The following is a 19,389-nucleotide window of genomic DNA, read 5'->3' on the forward strand; positions in this document are numbered from 1 at the left end:
TTGTTTATTCTTAATTTTAGTTCAGTACCATTTGAAGAAAGAATTTTAAGTGTTCTTAAATGGCTACAGCTTCCTAAAGATCAAAGGTATGTATTGTAAATACTCCTTTGTCTTATAGAAATTACACAATATTTTAAAATAAACTGCAAGAAAACTTTGATATTGGCTATGAGGTTTGATATCCAAATGAATTCTTTGTTGAGCTATTACAGTCACATTTTGAAGAATTTGCAACCTGCAAATTATTTCCCAGCAAGTTTAGAAACATTACCCCAGTGTTGTATACTTTTTGTTCACTGTCGATTGTTGAATTATTCTTTTCATTCTGTTGTACAATGTGTTCATAAAATATTACATTTTGATACTGTTTGATTTAGACCACACTTTTACACTCTGTATTTAGAAGAACCAGATTCTTCAGGTCATGCCTATGGACCAGTCAGCAGTGAAGTAAGTACCTCTAAGTGGTTACTTCCTTAAACCTGGTAATGGGTAGCTGAACGAACCTTGATTTGAAGTTGGTTTCTAGACTATTCTGTAAGATTCCATGCTTTCTGGAAAGAGTGAGTATTAAGCACAATTTTACTAAACCACAGAATGTACTTTAATCAAAATAAGAGTTGGGCAGATTGTTTTTTTTATATATATGTTCACTGTGCTAAATTGAACTGATGATGAATTAAATTCAATATTTTCAATTCCAAAGCCTTTATCCACTCCATGTCCCCCTATGTTGGCCTAAAACTTAGTGCTCTTTAAACATTTTGTAAATGGGTAAGACTCCACTTTTCTAGGAAAATGTAGGGTAATATGTCAAATAGCAGAAGAAGCCTCCTATGAACTCTCCACCTTAGGAAATACATCTCTGACAATCTGAGACCATGTTTACAACAGAGCTGGGGCATCAAAGGAATGGTGATTTTATCCAAGTATAGAGAGCTTTCATTGAGCGGTTACTAGGAAGTGAGAGATCGGGAAACAGCTCATGGGCTAAGGCCGTTTCCCCCCCTCTCTCTAATAAATGTAACATCTTATTTGACCTGACCCCCTTAGGAACTGAGCCCACTCCTGGCTATGTTTGTAATTGGTGCAGTGCTTTAAAACCTCAAATACCGCTTTCAGTTTCTGGGTGGCCATATCGTTTTGTATCATGGAGCATAGGAAACATTTGAACCCACGGAGGGAGAGCAAATCAGTTCAGCTAACACCATTCCCAAGACTTAGGATTAAGCATGTGTGGAATTTGGGCTCTTTCACTGGTAATTGTCAGCAGTTATTTCATGCCCTTCCTGTGTTACCTGACTTGTCTTAGGCTAAATGTGAATCAGTTCATCATAGTATTTGTATCTACCGAACCCTCCCTCCCTCCCTCCCTCCCTTTCTCCCTCCTTCCCTCCCTCCCTCCCTCCCTCCCTCCCTTCCTGTTTTTCTTTCAACAGAGATAGCTTTATATAGGAACAGCTATTAGTGTGGCATACATCACATAAGATTGATTCTCTTTCTTAGATCATCAAAGCATTGCAGAGGGTTGACAACATGGTCGGCATGCTGATGGATGGTCTAAAAGAGCTGAATTTGCATCGGTGCCTGAACCTCATCCTCATTTCAGATCATGGTAATCTGAATTTGCATCATTTACCCTTCAAGTTAAATGGTGCCTCCCCGCCCCAAATTTATTTGATTGATCATTGTTTCATTATTTCCTCTTATTGTTATAGTTAATTCTTTTTTAAAAAACATAGTTTCATGTGGAAAGTCTTTAGGAAAACATAATATTAAATATAAAGTACGAATGAAACACAGAATTCACAGAAGTCTAAGAACCTATCAATAAAAATACTTATACCCATGTCCTGATTTGGGGAAAACTTACACCAGGAATTTAGTTAAAAAAATTATTTTATGTTAAATTTTGGTAAATCTACTCTAACAATTTTGATTTAATTTGAACAGATTATTATGTACCTTTCCTATTTGTTTTAGCATGAAGAGTTCGACTTTTTAAAAAATTTATTTTTATTGTTGAAATTATTACAGATGCCCGCCCCCCCCCCCCCCCCGTTGACACCCTCCACCCAGCAAAAAGTCTGACTTTGGAGGCAGTATATATTAATTTTGGCACTATTTAATTTCACTTTACTTACTGTGATCTTTAAAATACATGTTTTTATATAGCCTTGGGACTATAGAAGTGGTGTGGATACAAGAAAATAGAAAACAAGTTCTTTTTATTGTTTTTTTTTTCTTGTTGTTATTGTTTGCTTCAGAAATAATTGCTGAAAATTATTTCTAGAAACAGTCCTAAAAAGTCATATCCTAAGGAAACTCTAGGCCTAGAATGAGAATAAGAATTTTATACTCCCAGTTAATATCCTAGGTGATTTGGGGAAAATAATGAGGCTTTCATATTTATTCTAAAAATGTGATATTCCTCCTCACTCTCATAAAGACATAAAGATATTATTTATATATATAAAAGCCTAAACAACCATCTGACTGTTCGACCAGTAGCTATGAGGTGCAATGACGACCAGGGGCAGACACTCTGACCAGTAGCTATGATGTGCACTGACCACCAGGGAGCAGATGCTCTACGCAGGAGCTGCCGAGCTGCGGTGACTTGGCAGCTGCGGTTCTCGGGTGACGCACCTGGAACCAGAGAGGAGGAAGCCCAATTCTGGGTGTGTCACCCGAGAACCGCCCTCTCACAATCGGGGACCCCTCAGGGGATGTTGGAGAGCGGTTTCAGCTCGATCCCCGCAGGCCAGACCAAGGGACCCATGCACAGGGCCTCTGGTAGTACATAAATAAGAAGAAACATTAAAATAATTTTGGATAAAGGAAAGGGAAAATATTTTTTTAAAAAGTAAAGTGGTAGATATAGTTAGAATTCTGTGTCTTACCTATTAGATATTTAACATGAGTACTGAGCACATGTTTATTGAATTAAATTCAAGAAGTGAAAGACATTTTGTTCTACATGTTAAATTTTTCATTCAAGTTGCAACATGTGTTGGATTTTTTTTTTTTTTTTTACCTAGGCATGGAACAAGGCAGTTGTAAGAAATATGTATATCTGAATAAATATCTGGGGGATGTTAAAAATATTAAAGTTGTATATGGACCTGCAGCTCGATTGAGACCCTCTGATGTCCCAGATAAATACTATTCATGTAAGTATAGCTCTATGCTGACCTTGAATATGATTATATCTCGAATACATCCTCTAAATCATGTTATGTCTAAACTAAAGAGAATCAGTCCTAGCTGGTTTGACTTAGTGGATAGTGTCGGCCTGCAGACCAAAGGGTCCCGGGTTCAATTCCGGTCAAGGGCATGTACCTTGGTTGCAGGCTCCTTCCGAACCTATAGCCTGGTCAGGGCTTGTGCAGGAGGCAACCAATCCATGTTTCTCTCACATCAGTGTTTCTCTCTGTCTTTCCCTCTTCCACTCTCCCTAAAAATCAATGGAAAAATATCCTAGGGTGAGCATTAACAACAAATAAAAGGGAATCAATTGAAGTTAATTTCCTTTTCATGATTAAATAATCTCCAGTGCAAATCTTCCCCTCAGGGGACTGATTGTGAGGATAGGTCTGACCACCACAGTATTCATGGCTAAGAATATTATTCAATGAGCTTAGTACAATTTCATGTTGTATTGTGTGTTTTGCTTGTATTAGGCTCAAATTACTTGTACAAAAAAACCTTAAAAGTTTAGCTACATTTATTCAACCTTAATTAATGACATTCCATTAAAATAATTTACTCAGGTTATAGAATAATAGTCTATTATGAGGAAAAATGTTGTCAGAGATGATTAATTCTATAAGCAACTGGTTTCTGTCCTCAGAAATGACTTTTTTAAAAACCATTTTAAAAAGCAATAAGAGTGTATTTTGTAAACAGAGAAGAAGAAATTTTACCTTCTCTCTTGACCACTCAGACTACCAAGAAATATTTTTAAATGTTTATTCTTTTGCAAGTCAAGCCTGTTTCATAATTGTTTGCACCTCTGTTATACCCCTCTTTTCTCTTTGTTTTACAAGTTGTAAAATATTATTGTTATACATAAGAAAATTCACAATAGTAAGGCTATCATTTTTTTCTAAAATTAGAGGACAATTTTCCTCAAGAATTTTTATGTATACCCCTCTTTTTGATTACCATCTTGGTAACTTTCAGATAGTTAGGGAAATTTTGTTTATCTTTTTGTTAGAATTACTTCTAAAATGGAAGGAGAAGAAAGCTCTTCTGACAATTATCAAAATTGGGACCACATATACAATGATGGGATAAACATCAAATAACCACACACACAAAATGAGTTCAGTTTGGGCACTGGAGTGCTATATGTGCTAATAGGTACTGTTGAATATTAATGATGAAAAAATAGATTTTGCTGCAGGAAAATGGTTATGTAAATATATTAGCATAGTAACCCAAAGCATAGACTCTATATGCATAACAAATTTTAATTAGTATTTTTTATTTATTGATTTGAGGCAGGGAGGGAGAAAAGAGAGAGAGGGAGAAACATCAAGTTGTTGTTCCACTTATTTATGCATTCATTGGTTTATTCTTGTATGTGCGTTAACCAGGGATCAAACCACAACCTTGGTGTATCAGGATGACACTCTAACCAACTGAGCTACCTGGCCAGGACCCCTAATTAGTATTTTTTAAATGTATAAGAGTAACATACAATAGCTATAAAACCTCTTATAAAAACTGTAGAGGAATGGCAGTCCCAGAAATGTTTACGATGGGATGGCTAAGCTTTAGCCATACTCTTAGCTCAGTTAGGTCCTCAAGTTTCCCAAATTAAAGTAAAAACTATATCTATATTTATTTATCTACATATATATATATATATATATATATATATTACATATTCTTTTATCTGGACAGTTTTGTCAAAATTATGTAAAGTCTAACTAATTAGAAAGCTAGACTGGAATTGATTTACAACACAAAGTGCACTAGGTAGGTAACTGTGGGCTTGCTATGCAAACACAGTTCCAAAACTATTATACTTATTCTTTTTTTTTTTTTGAGTTTCTCTCTATCCCTCTTATTTTGAAATTCTGGAATTATCAGTGACTAAGTGACTATCAAAGTATATAAAGCAAAAAGTAACAGTTTCCCACCCTAAGCTCCCGTAATTTACAGCTCAGTTGCTGTCTTTAGAGATGAAGACTGTTAAGTTTGGAATGTGTCTCCTCAGATATTTTCTATGGGTATATAAAACACATTCATTTTTATTTTTATTCAGTGAACTCATACTAGCTCTAGTAGATGGAAGCATGAGTATTTGACTGCATGAACGGATAGATGGATGGATTAATGGGTGGGTAGACAGATGCACAGTTGGATAGATGGTCAGATGGAGACAATTGGATGGATAGATGGATGGCTAGGTGGATATTCTGTAACTTGACTTTTCATTTGACATTGTGACATTATTTTATTGACTTGGGTGGGGATTCCTAAACATCTATCTTATTTGTGTCAATGGCTAATATATAATGATTTAAATGAGCTGTTAGAAATGTAGACCTTGAATCTGACAGTCTATATCTTTGTATTATTTTTATTTCTAATTGTAGCATACTATCAATAATTAATTTTTTATCTTTGTGCCCCTTCAGTTAATTATGAAGGCATTGTCAGGAATCTTTCTGTGAGTATCTTTATTGTTCTATTATCTAATTACTGTTAGTTTCATATAATATATATTTAGAAAACGTTCAATATTTGTTGTTGTGATTATAGGATTAGAATTTTTGAGTAACTGGGCCAACATTTAAATGCACTGTAGATTTTAAAGATCTTCAAGAACATGTCCCAATAATTTAGGTTTGAAAGTTTTAAGAATTTGTTTATTGACATTGTTAAATTTATGTAACAGTATAAGAAAAGCATAATTGAAAACAGTAGAAGGAAAAAAACCTACAGCTATATCACCATTAACACTGTTAGCATCGCAATATATTTTCTACCAGTCTTTTTTTAAAATTTATTTTATTTTATTTTTTTTAGTAAATCTTTATTGTTCAGATTATTACAGTTGTTCCTCTTTTTTTCCCCATAGCTCCCCTCCACCTGGATTTCACTCCACCCTCTGCCCTTACCCCGCCTCCCATTCTCATCCATAGGTGTACGATTTTTGTTCAGTCTCTTCCCACACCCCCACACCCCTTTCCCCCTGAGAATTGTCAGTCCACTCCCTTTCTATGACCCTGATTCTATTATATTCACCAGTTTATTCTGTTCATCAGATTTTTTATTCACTTGATTTTTAGGTTTACTTGTTGATAGATATGTATTTATTGTTCATAATTTTTATCTTTACCTTTTTTTCTTCTTCCTCTTCTTAAAGAATACCTTTCAGCATTTCATGTAATCCTGGTTTGGTGGTGATGAACTCCTTTAGCTTTTTCTTATCTGTGAAGCTCTTTATCTGCCCTTCAATTCTGAATGATAGCTTTGCTGGATAGAGTAATCTTGGTTGTAGGTTCTTGCTACATATTCATCACTTTGAATATTTCTTGCCACTCCCCTCTGGCCTGCATAGTTTCTGTTGAGAAATCAGCTGACAGTCGTATGGGTACTCCCTTGTAGGTAACTAACTTTTTTGCTCTTGCTGCTTTTAATATTCTCTCTTTGTCTTTTGCTCTTGGCATTTTAATTATGATGTGTCTTGGTGTGGTCCTCTTTGGATTCCTTTTGTTTGGGGTTCTGTGCGCTTCCTGGACTTGTAAGTCTATTTCTTTCACCAGGTAGGGGAAGTTTTCTGTCATTATTTCTTCAAATAGGTTTTTAGTATCTTGCTCTCTCTCTTCTTCTGGCACCTCCATAATTTGGATGTTGGTACGCTTAAAGTTGTCCCAGAGGCTCCTTACACTATCTTCATATTTTTTGATTCGTTTTTCTTTTTGCTTTTCCGGTTGGGTGTTTTTTGCTTCTTCGTATTTCAAATCTTTGACTTGATTCTTGCGATCCTCTAGTCTGCTGTTGGATCTCTGTGTGTTATTTATTTCAGTCAGTGTATGCTTAATTTCTAGTTGGTCCTTTTTCATATCCTTGAGGGTCTCACTAAATTTATCGTCAGTTTCTAGAAAATTCTTAAAAAAACCTTATAACCGTGGTTTTGAACTCTATATCCAGTAGTTTGCTTTCCTCCCTTTCTGTCATTTGTGACCTATTTCTTTGTCTCTGCATTTTGGTTGATTCCCTGAGTTGATAGAGTGGCTTTGTGTGCTAGGTGTCCTATAGGGCCCAGTGGCTCAGCCTCCCCAGTTACCTGAGGTGGACACTCTTGGTGCACCCCTTTGTGGGCTGTGTGCACAGTCTTGTTGTAGTTAAGCCTTGATTGTTGTTGGTATATCACTGGGAGGAATTGGCCTCCAGGCCAACTGGTTGTGAGATTCAGCTGTGTCTACGATAGGAGAACATCTGTGCTGGAGACACCCTTATGGGGCAAGACTTGCTTCAGTGGGGCTTTCGTGCTCACTGAGTCTGCCCCCTGAGTGTGTCCCTTATGGATCTGAGGAGTTGTAATCTGGATGGTCCCACTCTGACCACTGGGTACACTGGCTCTTGGATCTCTAAGGAGGTGCTGATTTAGCCTCTGCCTGAGGCTACCCAGCAGGAGCTATGGAGAGATCTGCAGATTCCTCCTCTTTGTTTGGGGTTTGGAGGTGCCCAGATGAGGCCCAGCTGTGAAGCAATGCAAGCTGCTGTGGGGCCTTGGGCCTTCTTTTGGATGTTCTGTGTCTCTCTGACCCAGCTGCAGTTTGTTAGGTAATTTTAGAATGCAAAGGGCCAGGCCATTCATATGCAAAAGCCTTTGCACATAGCTTGGGTGGGGCGGGGTCTCGGGGAATCAACAGGCTGCAGCAAACAGCAATGGCTGATCCTCAGCCCTGCCCTAAGAGGCTCCGGGTCTCAGTGTCCCGTGGTAATCACTGCAAGACCTCTGAGAGAAAGCCGCCCGATGCCAGACAGTCCAGTTTCTTCTCGTATGAGTCTGGGTCCCCAGAGTCTTGCCCAGAACTGGAGTTCAGAGCAGTCGGGAGCTTATGTCTCCCTCCCAACTGAGAAAGACAACCGCATCCTCAGTTGCCAGCCCTTTCCACGCGCTCGCGCGCCACCGTACCTCTGCACTTTACTTCCGCAGCTCCTCTGAGTCTCAGTGTGCTTTTCTCTTTCTTTCTAGTTATAGAATTTCCACTCAGCCAGCCTTCCTGTGGTTCTGGATGATACCTGTTTTGTCTTTCAGTTGTAGTTTTGAAGTGGTTGTGCGAGGCAGCAATTTCAGGTGTTTACCTAGGTCACCATCTTTGTTTCTCCTCTACCAGTCTTTTTTAATGCCTATTTTTAAGAAAGTTTTTGTCCTGGTGCTGAATTATCTAGACTATTTTATTTTACTTGATAGAAAATTTTCACTTTTTAAAAAATTCCTTTTAAAAATATTTTTATTGATTTCAGAGAGGAAAGGAGAGAGAAAGAAAGAAACATCAATGATGAGAGAGAATCATTGATTGGTTGCCTCTTGCATGTCTCCTGCTGGGATCCAGCCTAAAACCTGGGCATGTGTCCTTGACCAGAATTGAACCCAGGATCCTTCACTCTGCAGGCTGACACTCTATCCAATGAGCCAAACCAGGGAGGGCAAAAATTTTCACTTTTGGAGAAAACTCTTACAATTGTAGTTATACGAGTGTTTGAAAATAGGATCATCAGTAGTAACTCAAATATAATCTTGTGACACAGTCTAAGTATCCTGAGACATCTAAGCAGTGATTATGGTTTCATGTAAAAATAAGAATATTTAATAGCTGGGAATATTTAACTTGTACATTATACAAATAGTAAGCACTATTTATTTTTCCACATGTGACTTATTGGGCATGCTGGTAAAATATTTGTGAGGAAAAAATTCATATGGAGTTAGAAAGCACTTTTAAAAGAAGTTTACACTTAAGAAAATCTGCAAATAATGTTTTTTCTTTGCCTTCTATGATTTTAGTGCCGGGAGGCAAACCAGCACTTCAAACCTTACCTAAAGCAGTTCTTACCCAAGCGGTTGCATTTCGCCAAAAGTGACAGGATTGAGCCTTTGACATTCTATTTGGACCCTCAGTGGCAACTTGCATTGTAAGTTTGATAGCCTTCCAGGCAAACTTAGCCTGATCTATTAGTTATTCAATATGAAAACTGCACCAATATGATTCTCTAGACCAGGGGTGGGCAAACTTTTTGACTCGAGGGCCACAATGGGTTCTTAAAGTGGATCGGAGGGCTGGAACAAAAGCATGGATGGAGTGTTTGTGTGAACTAATATAAATTCAAAGTAAAGGAGCGGAGGGGAGAGCAAGAGAACCCTCCGCTCTTTCGGCTCTGCGGGCCGGATAGAACAGCCGAATGGGCCGGATTCGGCCCGCGGGCTGTAGTTTGCCCACGGCTGCTCTAGACTCTATTCTAGGGTTTCTCAACCTTGGCCTCTTGACATTTTAAATAATATTGTGGGGAGCTGTCTTGTATATTGTGGGGTGTTTGAAAGCATTCCTGACTTCTGCTCACTAGAGGAAAAAGTACTCTTTCTATAGTTGTAACAACCCAGATTGTCACCACACATTGCCAAATGTCCCCGAGCAAGAGAAGATCACCTACAGCTAAGAACCACCACTCTGTCCACTTACTCCACAGTGATTATTTCTTATGCTCCAGATTTGTGTTGCCACTTGCCATTGTATTTCTTCTGCACATTACAGTTATGCCTAATAATGTCTTCAAAGTCCAGCAGATAATTGACAAAAGCTCTTTACCTTAGAATGACCAATTAGCTTCATCATTATACAGTTATTTTTTCATTCTTGTTATACTGATCTATCAATAAACCTCAGTTTATTGGTGTGTTCAGCAAATTATTGGATCATTAATATGGTTAACATCTCAAAACTTGATCATTAACTCTTTTGATGGTTTCCAGAAAGCTAGGGATGAGGAATTTAGTCAACAGAATTGCACTGTCTCTACTTTATTAGAGACCTGTGCTTGCAGTGTTTGGAAATATGAAAGACAAGATGGTTCTTACCCTTAAGGGAGAATTAATATTTAGTGAACATCTATTATGTTTCAAGCATTTCTTTGGGTTAAAACATTTAATTCTTACAAACAACCTAACATGACAAAATTGAAACCAAGAGAAGATAAGTAAATTTCCAGAGTCACAGCTAATTATTATCACAATCAGGGTTCAAAACCAGTTCTGTCTCAATGATAGTGGGTTTTTTTTCTCTGTATCATATAGCTTATAGTTGATTTGTCTACAAAATAAAAGATAAAAGTGGCTTTTAATGCTTTCAAAGCCAAGTGATTTTATTTACCTTTTCTTGGTTTGTTTAAAAAAATAGTTACTTATTCTGTATTAATGAAAATAATGCCATGGTTATCAATTTTGCTTTATGAATTGACTTTACATTGTTAATTCATATTATGTAAAAATTAGGAATCCTTCAGAAAGGAAATATTGTGGAGGTGGATTTCATGGCTCTGACAACCTATTTTCAAATATGCAAGTGAGTATACCTATTATATTTTTTAAAAATAATAGTTATAGCTGAAGAAAAACTGGTATATAAAGTTTTAGACTTAAAACCACTGACATTATATGTCTTGAATGAGAAATACTGAAATATACTTTCATATAGCTGTTTTTCTTTGGTATTAATTAAAGTAATATATTTTTGTTAAAATTTATATTCATATTTCATGAACATGTGACATATATCTCCTACTAAATTTCCAATAATTATTTTGTATATATTATGCTCCACTAACAATATTGCTCCACAGTAAATGAAAGACAATTTGTTAATATTTGAGAAAACATCATACTTATGTTCTAAATGAAAATAATACCTTAAATTTATTTTGCACTTAAAATTTTTAAAAAATATACTCACAATAATTATCTAATTTGATCCCTGCAACACTGTGTGAAATGGGCAGGGTGAGGTTTATATTCCATTTCATAGATGAAATTAGATTTCATCATAATATTGTTCTGAATGTCAAGTCAGGAATTACAGTAAAGTTAAGAAAACTATTCTAGATGTCCTTAGATTATCTGTGCAACAGGGGTTAAAAAAATTCCCACCAAGTCCATCGGGCATAGTATTTTTCCTCTTAACAATCAGTTTATATATGTACAATGTAAATAATATAAATTCACTTTAAAATTTTTTTAATTAATGTTTTTCATTTACAGTTGACATTCAATATTATAATTAGTTTCAGGTGTCACAGCATAGCTGTTAGACATTTATGTAACTTACTAAGGAGTCCTCAGTAAGTCTAGTACCCAACTGGCATCATACATAGTTATTATAATATTATTGACTATACTCCCTATGCTGTACTTTACATTTGACCAACTATATACATAACTGGAATTCATAAACTGCTACTTTCCTGGTCAATCTAGGCCCTCTTTATTGGCTATGGACCTGGATTCAAGCACGGCCTTGAAGTTGATTCCTTTGAAAATATTGAAGTCTATAACTTAATGTGTGGTAAGTGAACAGGCAGCTTTCATCCCTTCTGAAAACAAAGCTGAAATAGGATTATCAAAAATAAGTTACTTGATGGGCACCTTTGTGGAGATTATGATGAGACAAGATAGACCCTCACATTTCTCCCTTTTTCCTTCCTGACCCCGAGTCATTGAAAAAAATGTGCCCAACATACCATCTGATTACTTATCTGATTTTTCCACTAAGCTGCACATTGGTGAAGTACAACACTCAGAGTAGGGAGGTCTGTACATCCGCAGTGCCTGGTACTTTGCCAGGGCTCAATTATATGACCATTGAATCAGATCAGTGTGTGAACTGTGTCCAGCACGGCCGGTGTTGAACTTGAGGAGGAGTGGTGAAGGATTAAAGAAAACAGACAAGAGAATACAGTTGGGGTCAGGTAGATCACTATGCCTGGATGAGGAAACAGTAACCCTGCCTGTAAGCAGGATCCTTATTTTATAGTCAGATCACACAAAGCAAAACAAGGGCAAGATGTTTACAATATTCTTGCGAGTTTCAAATCTGCTTCTTTCCTGTTGTTGCCATTCTCTGAACTCCATCAAGCTTTGTTTTGGCAGCACTGGCTGCACCTCCTGCAGCCCACGTCCCTCAGCTACCTAGGACTACAAGGTTGGACTATAAGGTCAAGCTTACAACCATAGCCTTTGGCTATAATTGTTCTGGGAGGGCTTTGCCCTCCAAGTTGGCCCCAACTGGGACTGGGCCCGGGATCGAACCTGCAACTGAGGCACACTCCCTTGACCAGGAATCGATCCCATGTCCCTTTGGTCTTCGGACTGACACTCTAAACACTGAGCAAAACCAGCCAGGGAACTCTGTGCCCAAAATAGTACTTTATGGGTGGAATATTACATCTTAAATATTACTTCCTTTTTCTGATAATGATACTGGGCATTTACAAAACCTTAAATATGTCCTAAGTATAATTCTTTCAATGGGAGCTGATTTACATAAATGAATTACTAGATCTTAAAGCACTTAAAACAGTGCCTGGCATATAGTAAGTGCTTTATTATGTAAGTGTGTGCTATTACTATTATTAAGAGCATGAATCTTAGACTTGGACAAAGCTAGTTTTGAATCCTAGGTCTATTATTTTAGTAGCTTTGAGACTTTGAGCAAAAGGCTCTGATTACTCATCTGTCAAATATTGACAATAACTTATTAAATTGTTTGGAGGATTAAGTAAGAAAAATATATTAGTACGGTGATTGGCATACAATAAGCATTCAACATATGCTAACTATAGTTATTACAAACATTAAAATTCAGAAAAATTTATAGAGAAGTACAGCATATATCTCAGTAGTTCCATAAAGACTAGCATAGTTAAAAATACTCTAAATCCCAAGAGAGTTTTAGAGTTCTATTTTAGGTAAAGAATTAAGGATTCATATAGATATGGTTTTAAATAATATAAATAATAGTATAACTCTACTATTTATTTGATTTCAAAACTTTTAAGTAATCTTTACCATTCTTGGAATTATGCAGATTTACTGAATTTGACACCTGCTCCTAATAATGGAACTCATGGAAGTCTTAACCACCTTCTAAAGAATCCTGTTTACACCCCAAAGCATCCCAAAGAAGTCCGCTCCCCGGTGCAGTGCCCCTTCACAAGGACCCCCAGCAATAACCTTGGCTGCTCGTGTGATCCCTCGGTAAGTGTTGGTGAGAGGTTGAGCCCAGTGTGTATGTTTTCATAGCACTTTCTGCATAGCATGTGCTGTGGAAAGACTTAATGATCAAATTAAAATTTATGAGTGAGAGTAAAAGTAATATTTATTTCTAATTCTAGTGACACATGCAGACATTATTTATTTATTTTTTCCTCTACCTTATTTTTGCCTCTATTTTTATCCCTGGGTGTTGTGACTTGACTTGCAGTTTTGGGGGAAGTTGAGCCGAGTCCTGTTAACCCAGCAGTGAGGTCTTGATTATAAACCAGTCACCATATTCCTTTTATAAAGTACATCCCCACCTATTTTAAATTTAGGGGGAAAATATCTCTTTTTGGGGTACAAAATGGATATATGACATTGTTCCAGTTTTCTCCAACTTTAATATATAGTTGTCGTAAAAGGATGAAAATATGTAACAGGTTATGAGCAAAATTGATAAGATCCCTAAAGATAGAAATTTGGGGAGTAGTTGAATTTGTTCTTTCTATTTTGTTTTAGGCTTTTAGAAATACTGAGGAGTAGGGCTAAGAATTTTAAAGTAGCAATTATATTCCAATCTTTCAATTAATAGTGTGCTTGTGCTAACAATTTTGTCTTTTTGCAACTGTCATCCTTATCCCTTTATCCTCAACATAAAAAAATTAATTTTGACTTGTACAAGATGGTTTTAAATTGTATCTTTGTTCCACAATGGAATAATTAATCTACAGATGTTGTTTATTACAAAATTAAAACATGTCTGTCATTCCTTAAAAATAGTATTATTAACTTTATAGATGTTTCCAGTCATGGATTTTCAGACACAGTTGAATCTGACCATGGCAGAAGGTAAGGCATATTTACTCTTCAACTTGGAACAGGGAAGCAGGCTTTTTCTCAATAGTGTGAACCACAGAGAACTTGTTTGGTGGCAATTTTTAGAATAAGCAATAAAATAAAGGGAGTAGTGGAGGACCACCTGATATAAAACATAGAGATTTCTTTGCTTGAAAGTCTAGACTGTTAGTCATAAGGAAAGAAGGGATATTTATAGTGGAAACAGTATGCAGTATATTTAGTGGAAACTGAATCACTCTTTATGAACATAGTTGAGATGTTTTGAGATTTTGAAGATTTTTATAGATTTACTAGAGGCCTCTGGGTGGCCTGCAGGGATTGGGCTGAAACCTGCAGTCCAACGCCGCCTGCAGCTCCTACCTGCCGCTCCTGCTCATCCCGGCCCCACTGTGCCTGCTGCAGGCTCATGCCCAATCAGTCCATATCAGGAGAGGCTCATGCTGCCACAGCAGTGCTTGCCAGCCATGAGCCCTGTGTCTGGTGCCCTCCCAGGGGGAGTGGCCTGTGGGATCGGGCTGAAACCGGCTCTCCGACATACCCCGAGGGGTCCCAGATTGTGAGAGGGTGCAGGCCAGGCTGAGGGACCCCACTGGTGCACGATCGGGGCATGTCCGGCCCATCTCACTCAGTCCTGATCGGCCGGACCCCAGCAGCAAGCTAACCTACTGGTTGGAGCATCTGCCCCCTGGTAGTCAGTGCACGTCCTAGCAACTGGTTGACCAGTTGACTGTCTGCTCCCAGTGGTCAGTGTATGTCATAGTGAGCGGTTGAGCAGCCTTAGCATATCATTAGCATATTACGCTTTGATTGGTTGTTCGGTTGTTCTGCTGTTTGGTCTATTTGCATATTACCCTTTTATTATATAAGATAATAAATCTTCCAATTTCCATTTAAAATACATGTTAAATGTCTATCTCATTGGGTTCTTAGTTAATTACAAGAAAGTATAAAATGAATCACTTATCTAAAGTTATTTCTTCATAACCTGTGAATGAAAATTATGACTATGCAAATATCTGATGAAATTTGTTAGTTGTGACTTGGATGTTCAGTGACACTTCAATATACAGTGTCTGATACACTTGACAGAGTCTCTAATAGATTAAGTTACTTGTCTCATGTTATTTTCTTATTGGAATAAAAGGTGAATTCTGCACGATTCTTTACTTGAACTTATCTGTATAAAATTCTATAAATGTTCAGGTTAGAGAAACCTTTGGTGATCCCAAGGTGTTAAAGTGTTGTGGTAAAGAATGACACTTTGGAATTGGGTAGAACTGGGTTTGAACATGAGCTTAGAAACTCTTTGTCCATGGGAAAAAGTATTTACTTCCTATAAGCTGCTGTTTTCTTACCTGTAAAATGGTTATATAACCTTAATTTATAGGGCTATTTAATAATCAAATTAGATGGTAACTACAAAGAACTCTACAAAGCACATGACACTTGGGAAAAGAACAATAAACAGTATATACTATTTTTGATTCACAGGAGGCCCAGTGCACGAAATTCATGCACGGGGTGGGGTGTCCCTCACCCCAGCCTGCACCGTCTCCAATCTGGGACCCGTTAAGGGATGTCCGACCGCCCAGTGGGATCGGGCCTAAACGGGCGGTCGGACATCCCTCTCACAATCCAGGACTGCTGTCTCCCAACCACTTGCCTGCCTCTGCCTGATTGCCCCTAACCGCTTCTGTCTGCCAGCCTGATCACCCCCTAACCACTCCACTGCCAGCCTGATCGGCACCTAACTGCTCCCCGGCCAGCCTGATTGCCCCTAACTGCCCTCCCCTGCAGGCCTGGTCACTCCTAACTGCCATCCCCTGCCAGTCTGGTTGCCCCTAACTGTCTTCCCCTGCAGGCCTGGTCACCCCTAACTGCCCTCCTCTGCTGGCCTGGTCACCCCTAACTGCACTCCCCTGTAAGCCTGGCCCCCCCAACTGCCCTCCCCTGCAGGCCTGGTCCCCCACAACTGTCCTCCCCTGCAGGCCTGGTCCCCCCACAACTGCCCTCCCTGCTGGCCTGATCGCCCACAACTGCCCTCCCCTGCAGGCCTGGTCCCCCCAAACTGCCCTCCCCTGCAGCCCTGGCCCTCCCAACTTCCCTCCCCTGCAGGCCTGGTCGCCCCCAACTGCCCTCCTCTGCTTGCCTGGTCACCCCTAACTGCCCTCCCCTGCTGGACTGGGTCCCCCACCCCACTGTCCTCCCCTGCAGGCCTGCCCCTCCAACTGCCCTCCCCTGCAGGCCTGGTCCCCCCAACTGCTCTCTCCTGCAGGCCGGGGTTCCTCCCAACTGCCCTCCCTTTCTGGCCTGGTCTCCCCCAACTGCCCTCCTCTGCCAGCCTGGTCACCCCCAACTGCCCACAACTGCCCTCCCCTGCCAGCCATCTTGTGGCGGCCATCTTGTGTCCACATGGGGGCAGCCATCTTTGACCACATGGGGGTGGCCATCTTGTGTCTTGGAGTGACGGTCAATCTGCGTATTACTCTTTTATTAGATAGGATTCAGTTTAGTCTCATAATTTCAGGTCTGTACTTTTGCTTTCCAAGTACATGCATTTTCTTTCTGGAGTACATCCTGAATAATAAGTAATTGAAATAATGTTAAAGAATTTTAGCAATGGAACTTACGTCCTAATTGCTGAAATTTCTAGCAGTTTTGTGTTTATTGTGATATCTTCATATTACATTGCTCTTTAGAATTTTCATGGACAAAAAGTGCAGTGAATCCCCTTTGTTTCCTTAATTGTTTATGGTGCTGCTTTTAATTAGTTTTTTGTTAAAAAAATATTGTTTCAATATTTTAAGTAGGGGAAAGAATTAGATGAGCGTATCATATATATTATCATGTAATGCACTCTAAGTACATTTAAAAGGTGGTTTTGTTTTCCTCCTCTGACCCAAGAGAAGGTTATTAAGCGTGGCGCTTTACCCTACGGAAGACCCAGAGTTCTCCAGAAGAGCGGCACTGTCTGTCTGCTCTATCAGCACCAGTTCGTGAGTGGTTACAGCCAAGACATCCAGATGCCCCTCTGGTCATCCTACACTGTGAACAGAAATGCAAGTATTTGCCACCCTTTTAGTTCTGTGTGGTTACCTCAAGTTATCATTAAGCAAAACATTGAGAGCATTATTTCTCACTGTTAATCTTGGCTCTATAATCACTTCTCAAATTAGGTCACTGAACTGGGAGTCAGAAAAATTAGGTTCCAGCCCTGCCAGTAACTAGCTCGTGACATTGAGACTTGGAGAATATTTTTTTTTTTTTTCTGTGAAACGAGGGATGTGCAGTAAAGGCTTCTCTCTTGCTTTGGTTTAAATATTTTATGATTTTACTTTATAATTTTATGAAATCATTTTTAGAATCAGTCACAATTATTCATCTCAAAATGCAAGGTATGTGGGTACATGGATTTCCCTCAACTGCTCAACTCTTAGCGGATTCTCACTGATGGAGAAGGCTCAGTTGCCTCCCTGCATATACCACCCATCCACAGGAGGACCCCTGAACCAAACTAGGGAGAGGCTGGGGGTCCTGTTCACCCCCCAAACCAGAGGAGTTAGGCCTTGAGAGGAGTGAGGGAAAATGTCCCAGAATAAGACCACCATTCCTCCTCACTCCTGGGGCTGTGGTGGAAAGAAAAATAATAAGAGATGGGCTTTGGAAGAGAGAACAAAGGTGGAGATGAGATTTAGATCTTACGTGGGATGGAAGTTTTAAACTAGACTGACCAGCTTTTCAGAAACTGAAAGTATCTGGCAAGCTGTGCGATGTCCTTAAAAGATAGAGAGCTTAGATGAGTTGAACTTAAAAAATAAAACTATTGTTGATATCACTGAGATTGCTAAATAAAAATATAAGGGTATGTATGTATATATATATATATGTATATATATAATTTCTGTGTTTAAAAATATATAGTACACACACATTCAGATATTTACATAAAATTTCTATCTTAAACTTGAATTAAAAATACATTTTGAAGACTGTTCAAACACAGTAAACTCTCTTCACATTTTTTTAAACTTGACTTTGTACTATGTAGCATTCTACAGTTTTGTCGGTCCCCATCCATCTATTGTTGTTTAATACCTCAACTATGGTGTTTTGATTGTTTAAATTATCAGCTTTCTTATGTAACCAAAGCTGCAAAACTTCCCAGTCATCACTGCTCCCGAAGTTTTCACATTACATTGCTGTGCAGCGGCTTTTTTACACTCGCCCACCCCCAAACTCTTGGTTGTGTAACTGAGTTTGGAAGGTAGTCTCGAATTTCTACAAATCAGCAATTCCCTACATAAAAGTTTGAATTCGAGTGAAAAACAAACAAATCAACACCTATTATCAACAAAATTAGCACACCATAGGAGGGAACTATTTGCACATAAATGACAAATGGTTAATGTCCTTAATTTATAAAGAGTTTTGCACTTCAGATAGAAAAGAGATGAATACCATAGTAGGAAATGGAAAACTGATGAAAGACATGGACAGCGAGAGCTCCGTAATTTTATTTTATTTATTTTATTTTATTTATTTATTTATTTTTGAGAGCTCCGTAATTTTATTTTATTTTATTTATTTATTTATTTATTTATTTATTTATTTATTTTTGAGAGCTCCGTAATTTTATGTTGTAGTTTACCTTCAACTACTTACAAAATAATCTCCTTCCCTTTTACATACCTGATACCTGATGGTGCTTTTCATTTTGATCTTCAGGACAGTTTCTCTACAGAAGACTTTTCCAACTGCCTTTATGAGGATCTTCGAATTTCCCTTAGTCCTGTCCATAAATGTTCATTTTATAAAAATAATGCTAAAATAAATTATGGGTTCCTCTCTCCGCCACGTAAGTTTCTTCTTCTCTGACCTCTTCCCCCATCCTCTTTCTCTCTTCCTTTTTTTTCTTGTGGGACAATGTACATCATCATATTTATTGATTGATGAAAATTGTGAGTGAGAAATACAATGACTAGGGAAAATTTTAAAACTAGGTCTCACACGTAAAATTTAGAAAACTTTATTTTTGATTGAAAGGATAGTTGATTTAGTGCAGATACTGTAGGTAGGGCGTTCTTTACTTTTCTGCATTTCTTTTAACCAGAATTTGAGAAATCTGTGAGGTCAGAAAAATGCATCTGAATTTTTTGGAAGGAGATATCATTTTGTTGTTTGAAAACAAAAATGTAATTTGTCAAAGAATTAGGTAAAGGTAGAGCTTAAATGCTCTTGCTCTCTCACCAATACATAGC

The 19,389-nt window shown here is 38.2% G+C and overlaps 1 protein-coding gene across 1 annotated transcript in view; it reads left to right on the top strand.

Annotated features, from left to right (window-relative positions):
* Positions 1-19,389, top strand: part of ENPP1 (ectonucleotide pyrophosphatase/phosphodiesterase 1) — a 68,956-nt gene that overhangs the window by 38,324 nt on the left and 11,243 nt on the right. The window contains exons 10-21 of the mRNA XM_080664138.1: positions 21-86; positions 378-450; positions 1,507-1,615; positions 3,042-3,173; positions 5,652-5,683; positions 9,035-9,162; positions 10,517-10,586; positions 11,495-11,582; positions 13,104-13,273; positions 14,071-14,122; positions 17,036-17,190; positions 18,857-18,986. Coding sequence (XP_080520264.1) covers positions 21-86; positions 378-450; positions 1,507-1,615; positions 3,042-3,173; positions 5,652-5,683; positions 9,035-9,162; positions 10,517-10,586; positions 11,495-11,582; positions 13,104-13,273; positions 14,071-14,122; positions 17,036-17,190; positions 18,857-18,986 — 1,205 coding nt within the window. The remainder of the gene's footprint in view (positions 1-20; positions 87-377; positions 451-1,506; positions 1,616-3,041; positions 3,174-5,651; positions 5,684-9,034; positions 9,163-10,516; positions 10,587-11,494; positions 11,583-13,103; positions 13,274-14,070; positions 14,123-17,035; positions 17,191-18,856; positions 18,987-19,389) is intronic.

The sequence above is a fragment of the Plecotus auritus genome (genome assembly GCF_963455305.1).
Source record: "Plecotus auritus genome assembly, chromosome: 4".
NCBI lineage: Eukaryota > Metazoa > Chordata > Mammalia > Chiroptera > Vespertilionidae > Plecotus > Plecotus auritus.